Here is a 15694-nt window from a genome sequence, read left to right on the forward strand (position 1 = left end):
AAATCAGGCCTTGCTGATCAGTACTGCTACTAATAGCCAGGGGGATTCTTTATTTAACATCTTCTCAACTACCGTGGAGTGTTCTTCAACTCATATAAACATATTTCTCGCACACATCCAGAGGTGTGGTGTCAGCCTAGAGGCGACGTAGTCGGGGAAATTTTAGGTCGTGATATTGTGGATGTAAATTAACAATGCGTTCTTATGGGAGAGCTTCACCACAACACAATATGCCATGTAAACATAATCGCGACTGCTTACAGGAGCAAAATGGGCCAAGCCATAACACCACTTGCAATGGGGCGTCCAAGCTCTCTCGTAAGCATCAGAAGTTCTCTAGGCGCATGTTGGATGGTGGGCGACGACGAGGCGAGCTACAAATTGATGGTACAGTCGTTTGTAGTTCATCTTCATCAGGACATTTCTGTAGACTGTAGTTTCAGATTTTCAGTCATTTGGCATGTAATAATTGTTCTGCCTTGCTGGAGTTTAGCGTCTTATGTTGCCCGGCATTTAGCTTTTATGTTTTCTGCCTGTCAAACTCCTAGATAACACTTGTTGTGAACTGCTTGAACTGAGCTCCTTTATTCTAAAAAAAAAACACCACATGCTTGATTCAAAATAAGCCATGACATGCCTCGTAGAATTAAAATGTCAAATGTTGGATAATACCTGCATTGTTGCTAGACGCGTGCAGGTTTCAAGATTGATTCGTTACCCACAACTATAGCTAGAAGATGACCCACTGAAAAAACTAACTATAACAATAACAATCTTCACGAATTAAAAGTTGAACTTGTTAGTCCTTGCTGTAGTACGAGTAGTTAGTATTTTTTTTAGAACATGCTGTAGTAGTTAGTAATGTTGAATGTTGACGAATGCATTTATCTTTTCATTCTGGGGTTAGTGTGGACTGTAGACCTTGCTATGGGCCTCATGCGTGATGAAATGGAATTTAATCTTTAGGCCTTATTCAACTTATTTTTTTCGCTGCTTCAGGCCTTGGGCCAGTACGAAAGTCATGAAACTTTAGAGGGCCCAAGAGTCATGGCCCGTCGGCCATCCCCCATTTGCCCGGGCCCAGGGTCGGCCCTTGGGTGAGAAATTTCTACATATCCGATGAGTTCCGGTGAAGCACTAGCTGAACTATCTGTCATGTCACGTGTACGATCCTCTAAAATTAAGCCTAACTCAGTTTGTGCCTCCATTTTCAATGCACATGTTTGCACGGTCCGTTTGACTTGCCGTTCTTCCTTTCTAGTCCGTTTCACGTGTTGCGCGATTTCAACGTACGATTCGCTTTTGCGCGCACATGCAGATCATTTCTCGCACGCATGGCGTGGATTCATGTCCCGGAGCCGGCTTGACATTTGACAACAAGTACCCGCACGTACGTATGCACCAAGAACCGAGCCAGCCAACGGCGTTATCTTAGCCTGCGCTCCAGTTAACCTAAGATACTGCTAAAATCGCCAGATCTTAATTTTCTTAAACACATCGGAATCAACCCGATAAACACATATATGTATACTGGGAGTGGGACAACGGCACGATGGCAACCAATGACGACCAGAAACGAGAAGAACCAGCAGGCCAAACAACAGGCCGAACGTGTCATCGCTAGGTAGGTTGCCTTTCACCGCCCACAAAAAAATGCTTCACGGTGAAACGACAGCAGCAGCGAGTGCGCTTGAGCCCTCAAGTTTTTCGCGGTCAGGAGAGAGCCGTACTCGCTCAATTTTGACGATCGTTCGTTCTGGAAATTTTAACTTTCATGCCGGCCTCCTGGTGGCTGGTGCTGACCGCTGCCTTCCCGGCCGGGAAGAGGACAGGACAGGAGCTCCCGGAGACGGGACTTAACTCGTGACGGAATATGCCTTCGCTTTCACGGGGGGTTTCGATGCCGTTCCACCCACGCCCAGGACAAAACACGGGGTTCAGGGATAAGATGATCACGAAGAGAAGTGGATCCCAATTCCAAACCCATACGGCCAGACGCACCAATCCCCACTCCGTTCCGCGCCCCGGCACTTGGCGTCGTCCGCCCACTCTAGCCCAGCTCCACACGCCCAGGTCCTCCACCGCAAGCGATGGCGACCATCACCACGCAGCTCCGCTCCGCCCTCCTCTCCGCGGCCGCCGCCTCCTCCACCTCCTCCTCATCCCCGCGCCGCAGCGGCCGGCGGGCGCCCTCCTCCGTCCGCTGCGACGCCTCTCCGCCCGCGGCGTCCGCGTCGGCCTCCCTCGACCCGGACTTCGACAAGAAGGCCTTCCGCCACAACCTCACACGCAGCGACAACTACAACCGCAAGGGGTTCGGCCACAAGAAGGAGACCCTCGAGCTCATGAGCCAGGAGTTCACCAGTAAGCGCGAGGAAACCTTTGTAGACGGCAGCAGCAGCAGCTAATTGCAGGCTGATCTGTTCAGGAACGTTTCTTGATGGTGGGGAAATAAATTTGCCTGCAGGCGATGTGATAAAGACGCTCAAGGACAACGGGAACGAGTATACATGGGGGCCGGTGACCGTGAAGCTGGCCGAGGCCTACGGCTTCTGCTGGGGCGTCGAGCGCGCCGTGCAGATCGCCTACGAGGCGCGCAAGCAGTTCCCCGAGGAGCGCATCTGGCTCACGAACGAGATCATCCACAACCCCACGGTCAACAAGGTATACTGCTCTACTGCTGTTCACCCAAATGATTTGGTGTTATTTCCATGTGCAGCTCGTGGGGATAAGTGTCCTCTTCATGGATGCTTTTTTTTTTGGAAGAATCTCATCTTGCTGTCGTGAGGGGATAAATTAACGGCTTCATCACCACCAACTTAATACATAGAATATATAAGTCATTTTAATCAAATTGAACGATAGGGAGAAAAATTCTAGTGACAAACGTTTCCATAATAAACAGTCCACTAGGTTCATTTGGGCGGTAGCTACTCAATAACTCAGTCAGTTCACTTTTCATGTTGTTTCAACAGAGCAAAATAACGCTGATATTGTTCATGCAGAGACTGGAGGACATGGGCGTCAAAGATATTCCTATTAACGCTGGTATTAAGGATTTTGATGTTATTGAACAAGGTGATGTTGTTGTCTTGCCTGCATTTGGAGCTGCTGTGGAAGAGATGTACACACTAAATGAGAAGAATGTACAGATTGTTGATACGACATGCCCGTGGGTTTCAAAGGTGCATTTCCGTTTCAAATACCCCCTTGCTCTTTTGTACGATGCAGCTCTGTGTTCCACTGTTCCTCAAGAGTGTAAGCATATATCAGGCCAATGAACCGTGTAATTTAATATAGGTTTGGAACATGGTTGAAAAGCATAAGAAGGGCGACTACACCTCTATTATTCATGGAAAGTATGCCCATGAAGAAACTGTTGCCACTGCCTCTTTTGCAGGAAAGTACATCATTGTGAAGAATATGGTCGAGGTACATCTGATGTATTTATATTTTGCTGTTGGTTTGGACTTGGCTTTGAATCCACTCTATGGCTTAAGATAATGAAATATTATCAATTGAAACAGGCAATGTATGTATGTGATTATATACTTGGTGGCCAACTTGATGGGTCAAGCTCAACAAGAGAGGAGTTCCTTGAGGTATCGATTTTCTCAAATTATCCTCTTACTGCCATGTTGGAAAGAAATGCTGATGTCTAATGGAACTGTTTGGCCCACGATCACAGAAATTCAAAAAAGCTGTTTCTCCAGGATTCGATCCTGATGTTGACTTGGAAAAAGTGGGCATTGCAAATCAAACAACAATGCTTAAAGGAGAAACAGAAGAAATTGGTGCGTTTTGACAATTGTTACCTCTATTGTCATATGATTTTTGTGCAGTACAAATTTTGTACCAATTCCAATTTTGCAATTAACAGGAAAACTTGTTGAGAAAACTATGATGCGTAAGTTCGGAGTTGAGAATGCTAATGAACACTTTGTTGCCTTCAACACCATTTGTGATGCCACACAGGTAAATTTTCTCTTGAACATATCCTTTAGTTTTACAGGGATTCTGCACTACATGACTACATGTCATTAATCTCTTGACCACCAACTACTCTGTGTTGGGACTAAAACATAGTTACATAGATCTTTTAGGATGGTGGGAGACTTGCATATCGTTTACTTTATAGTTGTAGTATACCAGGAAATCTAGGGTTATTGATTGATGTGGCAATAATTTATGTTGTATCCAATTCAGTCCTGGTGGTTATGATGCCCAGTAAATTGCTACAAGCAATTTTGAACGGTGCATTGTTATTTTATCATGAAAACCCCATATACTTGTATGGGTGGGTGTACTTTACTTTGTTTTTGCTTTCTGAAAATTGTTTCCCTAGGAGTCAGGACAGAGTCATATACTCATGTGCAGTGGCCTGCTCATGTGAACAAATAATATACTGATGACTCTTCAACTTCATATCTCAGGAAAGACAAGATGCAATGTATCAGTTAGTGAAGGACAAAGTTGACCTTATTCTGGTCATTGGAGGATGGAACTCCAGTAATACCTCTCATTTGCAAGAAATTGGAGAACTCAGTGGAATTCCATCCTACTGGATTGACAGTGAACAAAGGATTGGACCAGGAAACAGGATCAGCTACAAGCTAAATGTACTTTCCACTACCCCACAGATATTTATCTTACTGAGAATAAATTATTGTTTCCAGAAAATGGTAGTGAATCTTACTGAGGTTTACCAACAAAACAGGGAATTGAAAAAATTGTACTTATGAAAGAATATAACCTTTTTGACTGAAATTTGAACTGTTTGACAGCATGGTGAGCTTATTGAGACTGAAAACTGGCTACCAGAAGGGCCTATCACAATAGGAGTTACTTCTGGTGCCTCAACTCCAGACAAGGTAATGTAGCCCACCTGATTTAGGTGCTTCTTTTTATGTAACCTGCTTGCACTAGTCCACAACATATTAGTGCATATTGATGAAATTAAAACTGCATAACCGTGATGCTTACTTTCTTCTTGTGCAGGTTGTTGAGGATGCACTACACAAAGTATTTGAGATCAAGCGTCAAGAAATTTTGCAGGTTGCATAAATTTTCAGCAAAATTGATCAAGGGATAATAGCTGATGGCCTGGCAAAGGTTAGTAGAACCATTGCACAACCTATTCTTGTACAGTAGCTAAGAATGTAATGCTTTAGGCAAATACTATTACGAGGATATCTGTGTTGGGATACATATATGTTGTAAACACTTGTACCACGAAAAGTTCTATACTTGTATCAGCTGTTATAACTCTTTGCCCCCTTAAAAGAAGCTGTGATAGGCTGATTACATAGGTATCACCCAGTGAGTTTGTTGTTGGATAGCACTCGAGTGCAGGATTCCCTGTATATAGTAAGTGCAAGAAACACAGGGTTTCCTGTGTATATTAAGTGTAAGTCCAATCCTTATAGCCACAGGTCATCTGTTGTAATAGAATTTCTCCCTATCCATTTTCTATGTTTGGTATGCTATTTCACGTATTACTACTACATCAATTAGCATGTGTTCATGTCAGCCTTGTTAACCAAACTTGTATGTAGAATTGTAGATTATTGTAGGATGAGCCATGCCCTATAAAAGCCAGGGCTCGCCAGCACCCTGTAAATTTTGGGGTCTCTTTGATTCAAAACATTTCCAAACGAATTTCGGAGGATTCTAATCCTTAGTGGCTCATTTGATTCATAGGACTGAAAACCATCGGAATTTTTCATAGGATTCATTGTCGCTACGTTTTATAGAAAAAATTCCATCCGTTCCAACCTCTAGGTAAGGGCCTGTTTGATCCATAGGATTCTGAAAATGAAGGAATTAGATAGGAATGTATGTGTTGTAGATTTGCTTGTTTGATTCACATGAATAGGAAAAACACAAGAATGTTAATAAATATGGTTAAATTAAGTCGAACCACATGCAAAAATAAAGTTCTAAGACTATGCCACCAAATACTATTGTCTTGTTTTTCATGCAAAGTAATCCAAAAAAGCGGTGCATGTAGATTGTAAAAGTCCTATGTTTTTTCCTTTGGAATTGAGACCAGAGGAAAATTTCATGTGTTTTAACTTCTCCATTCCTTTGAATCAAATGGATGAACACTGCAAAAAATTTCTATTCCTATTTTTTTTTTGTCCACTCTTCCTATGGATCAAAGAGGCCCCTAAGATCACTGTTTTTTTTTCTGTGCACAATCAAATATCCGGTCAAACTTGTATTCAGTTCAAGATGGCATGACACTCTAATCCTATGTTTATCTTATTCCCCATTTTGAGAATCCTGCGAATCAAAGAGGCCCTTGATGTGCAAAAAGACTTGGCAATTGAATGGTAGGTCTGTAACAAACAGTACAATTCATGAAATCCTCAATGAAGGTTCCTTTGTGATTTACTCCCTATGTAACTCTGTTGATCTGCATAGCCGGCCCAAGCTTTCCAAGATTCACACTTTGATTGATAATTTATCAGTCTAGGAACATGTGGATTATGGATACAAAATTCATAACGTTGGAATTTGGTATAAAAGCATTTCCAGTTGTTCTGATTTTGTGACCATGAACAAAGTAATCTATAAGAAATATATGTGGTCAAAGTTAAACATTGGAAAGAGGGGGCAGTTTATATCAACGAGAGAATACATACTATTTTCTTCAAGAGATGTGTTTAAAGTAGCAGTTTCCTTAAAGAGAAGCATGTTTCTTTGTACTATGCTCCAGAGGAGCATCTGTGTGGTTCTGATTACATATACGAGCAGTAAGGTAGTACTAACAAGCACTAATACAACGCTACAGCCTACAATGGAAACGAGAGAACGGAAGAACCTCCCATGAATGCTTTCTCGTCTCACCTCCACGATTTAGCGCACTCCGAGTGCGCCGGCCACCTCAGCTCCGCCGTTTGGTTGAGCCGCCTGGCGACGCCGATGACGGCCCTCAGGTCGGAAACCTTGGCCCTCATCGTCCGGCAGCAGTTGGCGTGTACGGTGGCCACCTTCTGGGCATCCCGGCTGTCCTGGCAGAAGCCGCTGAAGCGCGCCGTGTCCAGGACACGGGCCTTCACGCCGAGCCGGCGGAGCGCGCCGCGCCGCTTCATCCGGTTCAGAACGTCCTGCTCCTTCATGCCTGCCGACTCGTCCCGCGCCTTGTGCCACTCGTCGAACAGCGCCGCTGTCCGGTTGCTCGCTGCCACGAAGAAGAATCCGGTGTTGAGCTCGTTGCCGAGGTAGTCGTGCGGCCTGCCGTTGAACCTATCGGAGCTGATCAGGAGGTCCTCCTCGCCGGTGCGGTTCAGGCTCTGGAAGGGGTTCCTCAGCCACATCACATCCAAATCCTTGCAAGTTATCACATACACACAATGTGTGAGATATGCATAGGGCACAAAAATTATGTGACGACTATGTGTGAGCTCAACGGAAGTACTGTGAATATGAAGCTGTAGCCGTGCTTGACAACGTCGCCGAGGAGGCGAATGCGCTGCCACATCATGCGTATGAAGCCGTCCGACATGTAGAGCTGCTCCGACGAGAGGTCGCCGGTCGTGCCGTTGGCCGCCACGGCACGGAGCCGGTAGCACCGGACGCCGCCGAGGCTCCTGCACCGGCGGAAGGCCGGCCGGTCCATGGCCACAAGGAGCACGTGGCTGATGAGCTCCTCGGTGCCCTCCCCTTGCTTCAGGCTCTCAATGAAGAGGTCGAGCAGGCCGTCCTCCCCGGCATACGCCTTGTTCAGCACGGTCAGGATCAGCGTCCTGTTCGCGTCGGCCGCGCCGCGCAGCGCCGCCTCCAGATCATCGTGGTAGTCGTAGGCACGCGCCTGCTTAAACAAATTTGGCAATTAATCTCCCAACAAGTTAGGGTTTAACGCCGGTTCAGTAAAGAATTACTGTAAAAAAGATGGAATTTAATTAAGTGAAGCCAGGAGATTGTAGCTACTTGCCGCTGATCGACGGCGCCATATGTCGAAGAACCTCTGGCCCATCTCGCCGTCGACGTCGCCGTCGGCCGGAGACGAGAGCGCGTAGTAGGAGGCGGCCACGAGGAGGAGGCAGACGGCGGCGACGGCGGCGAAGCGGGCCAACAATGCGCAGTGCTCCCGCGCGCAGAGGCAGAGCAGACGGTGCGGGCATGGCCATTGGATCCAGCTCTTGGCCTTCTTTTGCCCGATCACCATTGGGGATTGGGAGAATTCAGAATTGTGTGTTGTCTCGGATCAGGACGAGCAGGCGCACGGTATCTCCTGGGCAGGGAGTTTGTTTAGCGAGATTTTGTTGTAGTTTTAAACAGAGGATATATATGCACGGGTTAAGTGCGGTTAGTCATGAGAGTTTTGCAGCGAACCTACCGAACCTACGGCAAGCCCTGGGTTTTCGTAAACACAGACAATTGATGGTGTACGTAATTTGATCGGCCCATAAAAATATTTTCTTTGACAGCATTTACAACGGAGTACTAAAGTGTGTGGAATACATGTGGCTTGCTAACCCCAGTGTTATTGATAAGAAAAAACAGCGAAAGCCTGGTTTACATGCGCAATGGCTATCGGAAATTTCGGCCCACTAGGTCCACTACCGCTCGTTCCTATCCCTGTGTGCTAAACAGTATTTTCTCGGTATTTTGATGATACTGCGGTACGGTTTCTATAATTACCAGAGTTTTAGTTACTACTATGATCTGTCTGGTTACCTCTAAAAACAGCAGTATTAATACCTTAGTGTCCCCAAAACTGTAGTATTTTCTATGTTAAAATAAAGAACCCCGACCCTCTTTATTTTTTCCTGAGCTCGAGAGAAAAACGCCTCCGCTCGCAACGAACATAGCTGTTGTTCTCGAGCCACCGCCGCCCATCGTCTGACGACGGAGATGGAGAAAGCAAGAGATGCAGAAAGAAAACGTTGAGTACAGCTGACTGGCTGACCCCTTTCCTAGACCTTGTTGTCTCTCTCTTTCTATTCCCATCGCCAGCGATCTATGAGCAGGCGGCGGCGGGGCCAGGACTGGTCGAAGGAATTGGCGATTGCAGGTGTAGCGGAACGTGGCAGCCCAGGTTGGAGACGGAGAACGCCGATCCGCGTCGAGGGGCAGCGCGATGCGCGGTGGGGCGGGTTGGAGGCGGCGGACGCGGAGCCGTGCCCTGGGGCGGGTTGGAAGGGCCAACGGACGCAGAGCCGATGCTCCGTTTGTCTGCTGCCCCCTTTGTCCTCGTGGATCTGATGTCATCGTCCCTGTTTAATTTGCCTGGCACTGTCTGCTGCCCCCCTTAGTGCTCGTGGAGCCGATGGAAATCCTGATGACCTGATCTGAACAGAGAGAGGTGTTGACACAGATAGTTACATCAGCTCAAGGCGGTGGAGCATGCCGGTTGACGTGTGGTGTGCCAAGGACGGAGCCCGAAAATCAACATGAGGGGGACGATTTGGGCTTGGGGGGAGGGCGAAATTAAAGAGATAACCTATTTTTAAGGAATTCTTAAGGAGCCAACCAGTACATAATTTCATTGGGGGGGGGGCACCCCCCTTGTCTCCATCCCTGGTGTGATCTGTGGTGTTCCTCTTCTCTGCCGAGTGGCACACCACCTTGCTGCGGACCACGCGCAGCTTCGTTCGTCCGTCTCTCGCCGACATAGTTTGCATGACTGGTGGCGCAACCCAACGGCCACACGGAAGACACACGGCTCCATGAGCAGCTCATCGTGTTGATATTGTGATCCAAATTCCAGGCACCAAAACTTCCAACCCAACCTCCGGCCGAACCTTCCGTTGCTCTCTGTTACTTTTCGAGGAATAACCGAAACTTCCACGTGTTCAACCGGAACTTCCGCATATTCACTTCCGCCCCACCACCAGAATTTCTAGGTGCAACATTACGGATCTGAATTAACCTAATCTTCCTGCTATATATACCCCTTGTAAGCCGCCGTTTCGGGATGAGTTGCATCTATAAAATCTCTCTGGCGTTGTAAATACTCTCCATATAGTGAAGTTTCGTTATCTAGCGTCCGTGGTTTTTTCCTCTCGTTGTTTGAGAGGTTTTTTCACGTTAAATCCGTGTATCCTTGTGCTGTGATTTTTTTTGGTTCTTACTTGTCGGGTTCATAACACACCGCGGACCTCGACCGCTAAGCTGAAGACGCACATCACCCCTAGGCACGTGCTGCAGCAGCCGCCGCCTCCTTCCTGCAGTCCGGCCGAATGGATCGCACACTGCTTCTGCTGGTTGGCCAGGATTGTTAACAACCTTGTGCACTTGTGCTTGATGATTTCATCTGTGATTTCAAATTAAACTAAGGCTCGCTGGTATGCACTAAAGGAACTAGCTAAAACAGAGAGCCAAACGCTATTGTTGTTTTGCCAAAACTGAGGGTGCGTTTTTTTTCTTTCTAGAACCGGCTTCTACTGGAAGCTGCTCTCACGTAGCTTCCTGGAGAAGCCGTATCTTAGATTTAGTTAATCATTCAAAGTAGTTTATGCCAAACTAATTTGGTAGCCTAATTAAATTTAGGTGGTGGTTTCTCCAGGAAGCTGGAGAAGGCGGTCTAGGAAGCTGAAAAGAACTGACCTGAATATAACTGGGTTTTTTAGAAACTACAATATTCTATACACATGGTAAATTATATTGCAGTTTAAGAATACCACGGTTTAAAAATACTGAGCTATCAAACATATCAATGTTCTAAAAAAACTGTATCTCTCAGAATTCTCAAAAAAAAAATTGTATCGCTCAGAATTTCCAAGAAGAAAAGAAAATGCTGGGCAGAGAGGCCAGAGGACAGAATGTTTCTTACCCTCTTCCTCTCGCATCTCGCTTTCGCCACCTTGTCATGACCTAAACTTTCGACGACGTCATGCCTGACTATCCAGATCGCAACCCAAAGAACCGGAGGCAAGAAGGACAACGAAGATATCAATATGGGCAGTTTACTTCATATATTCGTCGAAGGGAGACCTGCCCTCCTCCTCCCCGCCCCGCGCCCAAGGACACGTCTTTTCTGCCTTCGGATTTCAAGAGACCTTGGAAAGATTAGCATAACTTGGCCTCTCTTGTCAATATTTTCACCCTTTTGATCATTTTCTTTCCTACGTGTGTTTCCTAGCTTCTCTGGACTCCACTGACCAAGACATTACTCTCATGATCTCATATCACTTCTCTGCGGACGATCCCAAAGCGATTCCAAGATCTAACCGGCAGGACTCTCATTTTCCACTGCTGGAGTTAAAGGAAGCAGGCGGCATGCCTCAAGGCGTAGATATAGCCAACATTGTCTATTTAGTGGTCATCTTGGCCTGAAGTTTGTAGCAAGGGTGGTAGAGTACTTCTAGCCAAAAAGATTGTGTTGAAAGTTGTAGTTACAGCGTAAACTCCCACCTCGAAGGTGTCGTCGTGGAGCTCCTCTTCTTCTTCCACTTTCACCAAATTGGAATGAAAAATCTGTATCGAAAAGGTTAAAATAAGTAAAAACTGATTGGACAAACAGGCGCAAAAAACGCAGCAAAAAAACAAAACAAAAGAAAAACTCAATAACTCAAAAGAAAGCGGGTGCCGTTTAAATAAGTCGTTTGATTCTGGCGTGGCAGCACGCGCGCGGTTGCATCTCGCGGTTACGCGATGCGGCACGCTACGCAACGACATTGGCTAGAACGGAACGGGAGAGCCCGCGCGTCACTCCCAACTTCCAAGGCAGAAAAAAAGAAGAAAGATCGGCGGTCTCCATCGTATCATAGACCCATTGTCGTAGGCGTAGCGTCTGCGCCCGCCTCACCTTCCCACTAGTCTTGCCCGCCCCCTCCGTATCGGGAGAACCAATAAAAAAGGGCAGCGTGGGGAGGGGAAGAAGCAAGGAAGCAACTCCAGCAGCTAGCTAGCCAGCCCAGTGCCCCAGCCCTGCTGCTTTCCTCCGTCCCTCCGCTACCGATCGAGGAAGATGAGGGGCGTCTCCCATGCCGCGCTCCGGCTGGCGCTGCTCGTCGTCCTCTCTGCTGTTGCCACGCCCCAGGTTCGGCTCTTCTCCTGCTACCTCTGCTTGTGTACCCCCCCAGTTAATTTCTGCCTCTTTGAGAGGTAATTTGTCCCCCGTATAGATCCAATTTGGTTTCGCTCGGTGCGGTTTTCGGTTTTGTCGGGATTGCGAGCTCTAGTGCTCTGTAGCCTCTAGTGCCGCGAATCTCGGAAGCTTAATTAGGACCCTCCTGCGCCGTGCTGGAGCTCGATGACGAGCCAGCGGAGGGGCTTCCTCATCCGCTGCACGTGGACGACGTTGACAGGCTTGATGAATACGTCTGAAAAAAAATCCACTCTCTATCTTTTTTTTTTCGAAAGAACAAATCCGATTGAGAAGCGAAAAAATAATTCCAGTTTTTCAGTTTCGGTCAAAATATAACCACCCCTGGTAGCATTAAGGAATTAATCACGATACTTTCAAGGAAAAAAAAAGAGGAATCGATCACGATGTTATGCAGTTATCTGAATGATATCTATGTTTGCTTTAAGATATGAATAACATCTGTATCTACATGCAGCTCGTCGGAGCAGCGAGTGGAGACAATTCCCTAGGAATCATCCAGGTCATTTTTAATCCCCCCTCAAGTTAACCTCACCTTTCTGTGTAATCCTTCCCAGTTTGTACTGTTCTTATATGTTTCTACTCATCATGATATGGTGTTGTGCTGTCGCAGAACGACATCATTGAGACGATCAACAACCATCCCAATGCTGGCTGGACAGCTGGACAAAATTCTTACTTCGCGAACTACACTGTAAATAACAACACCCTCTTGTTTACGCCATCAAGGCACCACTTATCTTACTCTGTCATGGCTGTGTGCATCGATTGATGCAGAGGCCGGGGCTTTTCCCCCTTTTCGAAAAAAAAAACTTATCTTACTCTGTTAGATGATCTCAAAATCATCCTCTTATGCCATTCTGCGCAGATTGCACAATTTAAGCATATCCTGGGAGTGAAGCCAACACCTCCAGGTTTACTACGTGGTGTTCCTACCAAAACTTATTCAAGATCTACGGACCTCCCAAAAGAGTTTGATGCCAGATCTAAATGGTCTGGTTGCAGCACAATTGGGACCATACTTGGTAAGTTTGACTAGGCACCTCAATGTTTTCTATTACCACTTTCAACCAGAAATATGTTCTTCATCGTTTTGAATAAACTGATCCACTTCATTTCCTCATCTTTTTGGGCAATACCATGGAAAATGCTGATTTCCGCGAGCAGATCAAGTAAGTCTATGCAGTCTACCTTAAATTGTTAGTACCATAATTGCATACTGGACAATGCAAGAGGCTCAAGGTATATGTCTGGTTTAATTATAACAGGGTCACTGTGGTTCTTGCTGGGCCTTCGGTGCTGTGGAGTGTCTCCAGGATCGTTTCTGCATTCATCTTAACATGGTGAGTGCATATGAACTAAATGCCTGTTCTCAGGACTACTTTTAAACCGGCATCTTCAGTCTTTTTTTATTACATAACCAAGCTGATGTTTCTTTTGCTCGCAGAACATCTCACTTTCTGTCAATGACCTAGTGGCTTGCTGTGGTTTTATGTGTGGTGATGGTTGTGATGGAGGATATCCTATCAGCGCATGGCAGTACCTCGTTGAGAATGGTGTTGTTACTGACGAGGTATACCTTACTCTTCTGATTTCTCCCCCTTGAATATTCAGATCCTCTAAGTGCAATTCTGTTATCATATCACTTATAGTTTTATTTCTATGTTCTAACTTCTGACTACAATATCTTGATGAAAAACTTCTAACTAGAATGGTTAGTGTGTGGAATATGTGAAACAATGCAATGGAAACAGGATGTCTTATCAAGTTTAATGCACACATCAACAGAATTCTGCTATTTGTGAAGAAATTTTGCAGTTGAGTTCTAGTGCATGTCTCATCTGGTGCTAAATAAACATTTTACATTCGAATCAAAACATTGGAAAGTAGTATTGGGTGAATTTGCAAGTTAACAGAGAACACTGAAGAGTACAATATGCTTCTACTACTTTCTGATGTTTAAAAATTTCAGCTTGATCTTCAAGAAAATTTCTCCCGATGAACATACATGGCTTTTCTTTGCTTACATAGAATGGCTACTAGTTAGATTGTCTCCACAAATGGTGGCTGCTTTGTCCAGCTGAACTGTTTATGGTTTTCTCTTCTTTAATATTATCCAATAATATTATTTATTCAAGTAGGAGACCAGCCTGCCTTTTGTTGTATAATACTATGTTTGCTTGGCAGACCATTGACCCTGATCTCTTTCACTGTTTTGCAGTGCGATCCATACTTTGATCAGGTTGGCTGCAAGCATCCTGGATGCGAACCTGCTTATCCTACACCAGCATGTGAAAAGAAATGCAAGGTGCAGAACCAAGTTTGGCAGGAAAAGAAACATTTCAGCATCAATGCATACAGAGTAAATTCTGATCCACATGACATAATGGCGGAGGTCTACAAAAATGGCCCTGTAGAAGTTGCTTTCACAGTTTATGAGGTAACTTTAATATGATTTACTCCCTATTCTTGATTTTTTACGTTGATTTACCAATTCTGTCAAAATGTTGGTTAACCAAAGACATAGACTACGGGTCAGAGTTACTGTTATTACTTTGATATGAACAAACAGAATACAAAAAAACTTTGAAAAGCTGTAAATCTGGATGAACCATTTTCTTTAGAAAAGGACATGCCAATAGGGGAGAGAATAACAAAATATATGTACTTGAGTGAGCACACTGAAATAGTTTTGTAATTCTTCAAGCTTTGAATTTTCCCAGTCAGCTAATCATCTGATACACAGAACATATGATCTGTGATTATTTATATAATATGGTAATTCTATGATGAGGATTAAAAGAAAGAAAGTATCCTCAAAAAAAGGAATCAAAAGAGAGTGCTTTGTTTCTCTGGTTACTGATTTAATACTGCCAAATTGTGAAGGACTTTGCACACTACAAATCTGGAGTCTACGAGCACATCACAGGTGAAATGATGGGAGGTCATGCTGTCAAGCTGATTGGATGGGGAACCAGTGCTGATGGCAAAGATTACTGGGTATCTTGCTGATTCTCTATGTTACACTATTTGAACCAATGGTCAAGTTCTAATTTGTTTTCTTTTGACTTCTGCTTTTCAGCTTCTTGCAAATCAGTGGAACAGAGGCTGGGGTGATGTGAGTTTGTGATAACTACCCTTCAGTATTATTGAAGTGCCACAGTGAATGTTAGTAGCATGCGTTTAGCTAATTAATAAATGTTGGCTGGTAATGCATTGCAGGACGGATACTTCAAGATCATAAGGGGCAAGAATGAGTGTGGCATCGAAGAAGATGTGGTTGCCGGTATGCCCTCAACAAAGAACACTGTCAGGACCGGCGCCTATGGAACGGCTATACTTTGAACAGCGCCGGCCTCAAATGCAGTTCCAGTTAGCTATTTTCACGCCAGATGAAGTGGGTAAACTAGCTTTGGTGGTTCCAAGAAACTATTCCCCGTACACTAGCACACGTTCACAACGTTGATATGTTGTTGTAATCGCAACACTTGTTCATAAACAAAATGGAATAATATCAAGTATTATGAAAGCAAGCAATCGTACGATGCTTTTTGTATGTTTGTTTTACGACGCTGCAGCATTTTGTGGAAAAGCATCAGTAAATGCAGTGAAAACAAGAATGCAATTTCGCTCATT

The 15694-nt window shown here is 45.2% G+C and overlaps 3 protein-coding genes across 3 annotated transcripts; 2 read left to right on the forward strand and 1 right to left on the reverse strand.

Moving 5' to 3' along the window:
* The first annotated feature begins 1966 nt into the window (after positions 1-1966).
* LOC100825558 (4-hydroxy-3-methylbut-2-enyl diphosphate reductase, chloroplastic) lies at positions 1967-5486 on the forward strand. The gene is made up of 10 exons (XM_003560142.4): positions 1967-2364; positions 2468-2664; positions 3006-3185; positions 3301-3432; positions 3528-3602; positions 3689-3794; positions 3881-3975; positions 4434-4619; positions 4785-4871; positions 4999-5486. Exons 1-10 carry the CDS (start codon positions 2091-2093, stop codon positions 5062-5064), a joined length of 1398 nt encoding a protein of 465 aa, XP_003560190.1. The 5' UTR covers positions 1967-2090; the 3' UTR covers positions 5065-5486.
* Positions 5487-6498: 1012 nt separating this feature from the next.
* On the reverse strand, positions 6499-8190 carry LOC100840162 (uncharacterized protein At1g28695). Its single transcript, XM_003559414.3, has 3 exons — positions 7940-8190; positions 7424-7819; positions 6499-7334 (listed from the first exon to the last, which is right to left on the reverse strand). Exons 1-3 carry the CDS (start codon positions 8171-8173, stop codon positions 6849-6851), a joined length of 1116 nt encoding a protein of 371 aa, XP_003559462.1. The 5' UTR covers positions 8174-8190; the 3' UTR covers positions 6499-6848.
* Positions 8191-11768: 3578 nt separating this feature from the next.
* LOC100828947 (cathepsin B-like protease 2) lies at positions 11769-15614 on the forward strand. Its single transcript, XM_003560151.4, has 11 exons — positions 11769-11992; positions 12516-12560; positions 12672-12752; positions 12927-13083; positions 13226-13230; positions 13327-13401; positions 13506-13631; positions 14280-14498; positions 14945-15058; positions 15141-15176; positions 15281-15614. The coding sequence occupies exons 1-11, from the start codon at positions 11921-11923 to the stop codon at positions 15401-15403; spliced, it is 1053 nt and encodes a 350-aa protein (XP_003560199.1). The 5' UTR covers positions 11769-11920; the 3' UTR covers positions 15404-15614.
* Positions 15615-15694: the final 80 nt, after the last annotated feature.

The sequence above is a fragment of the Brachypodium distachyon genome, chromosome 1 (assembly GCF_000005505.3).
Source record: "Brachypodium distachyon strain Bd21 chromosome 1, Brachypodium_distachyon_v3.0, whole genome shotgun sequence".
In the NCBI taxonomy this organism is placed as follows: Eukaryota; Viridiplantae; Streptophyta; class Magnoliopsida; order Poales; family Poaceae; genus Brachypodium; species Brachypodium distachyon.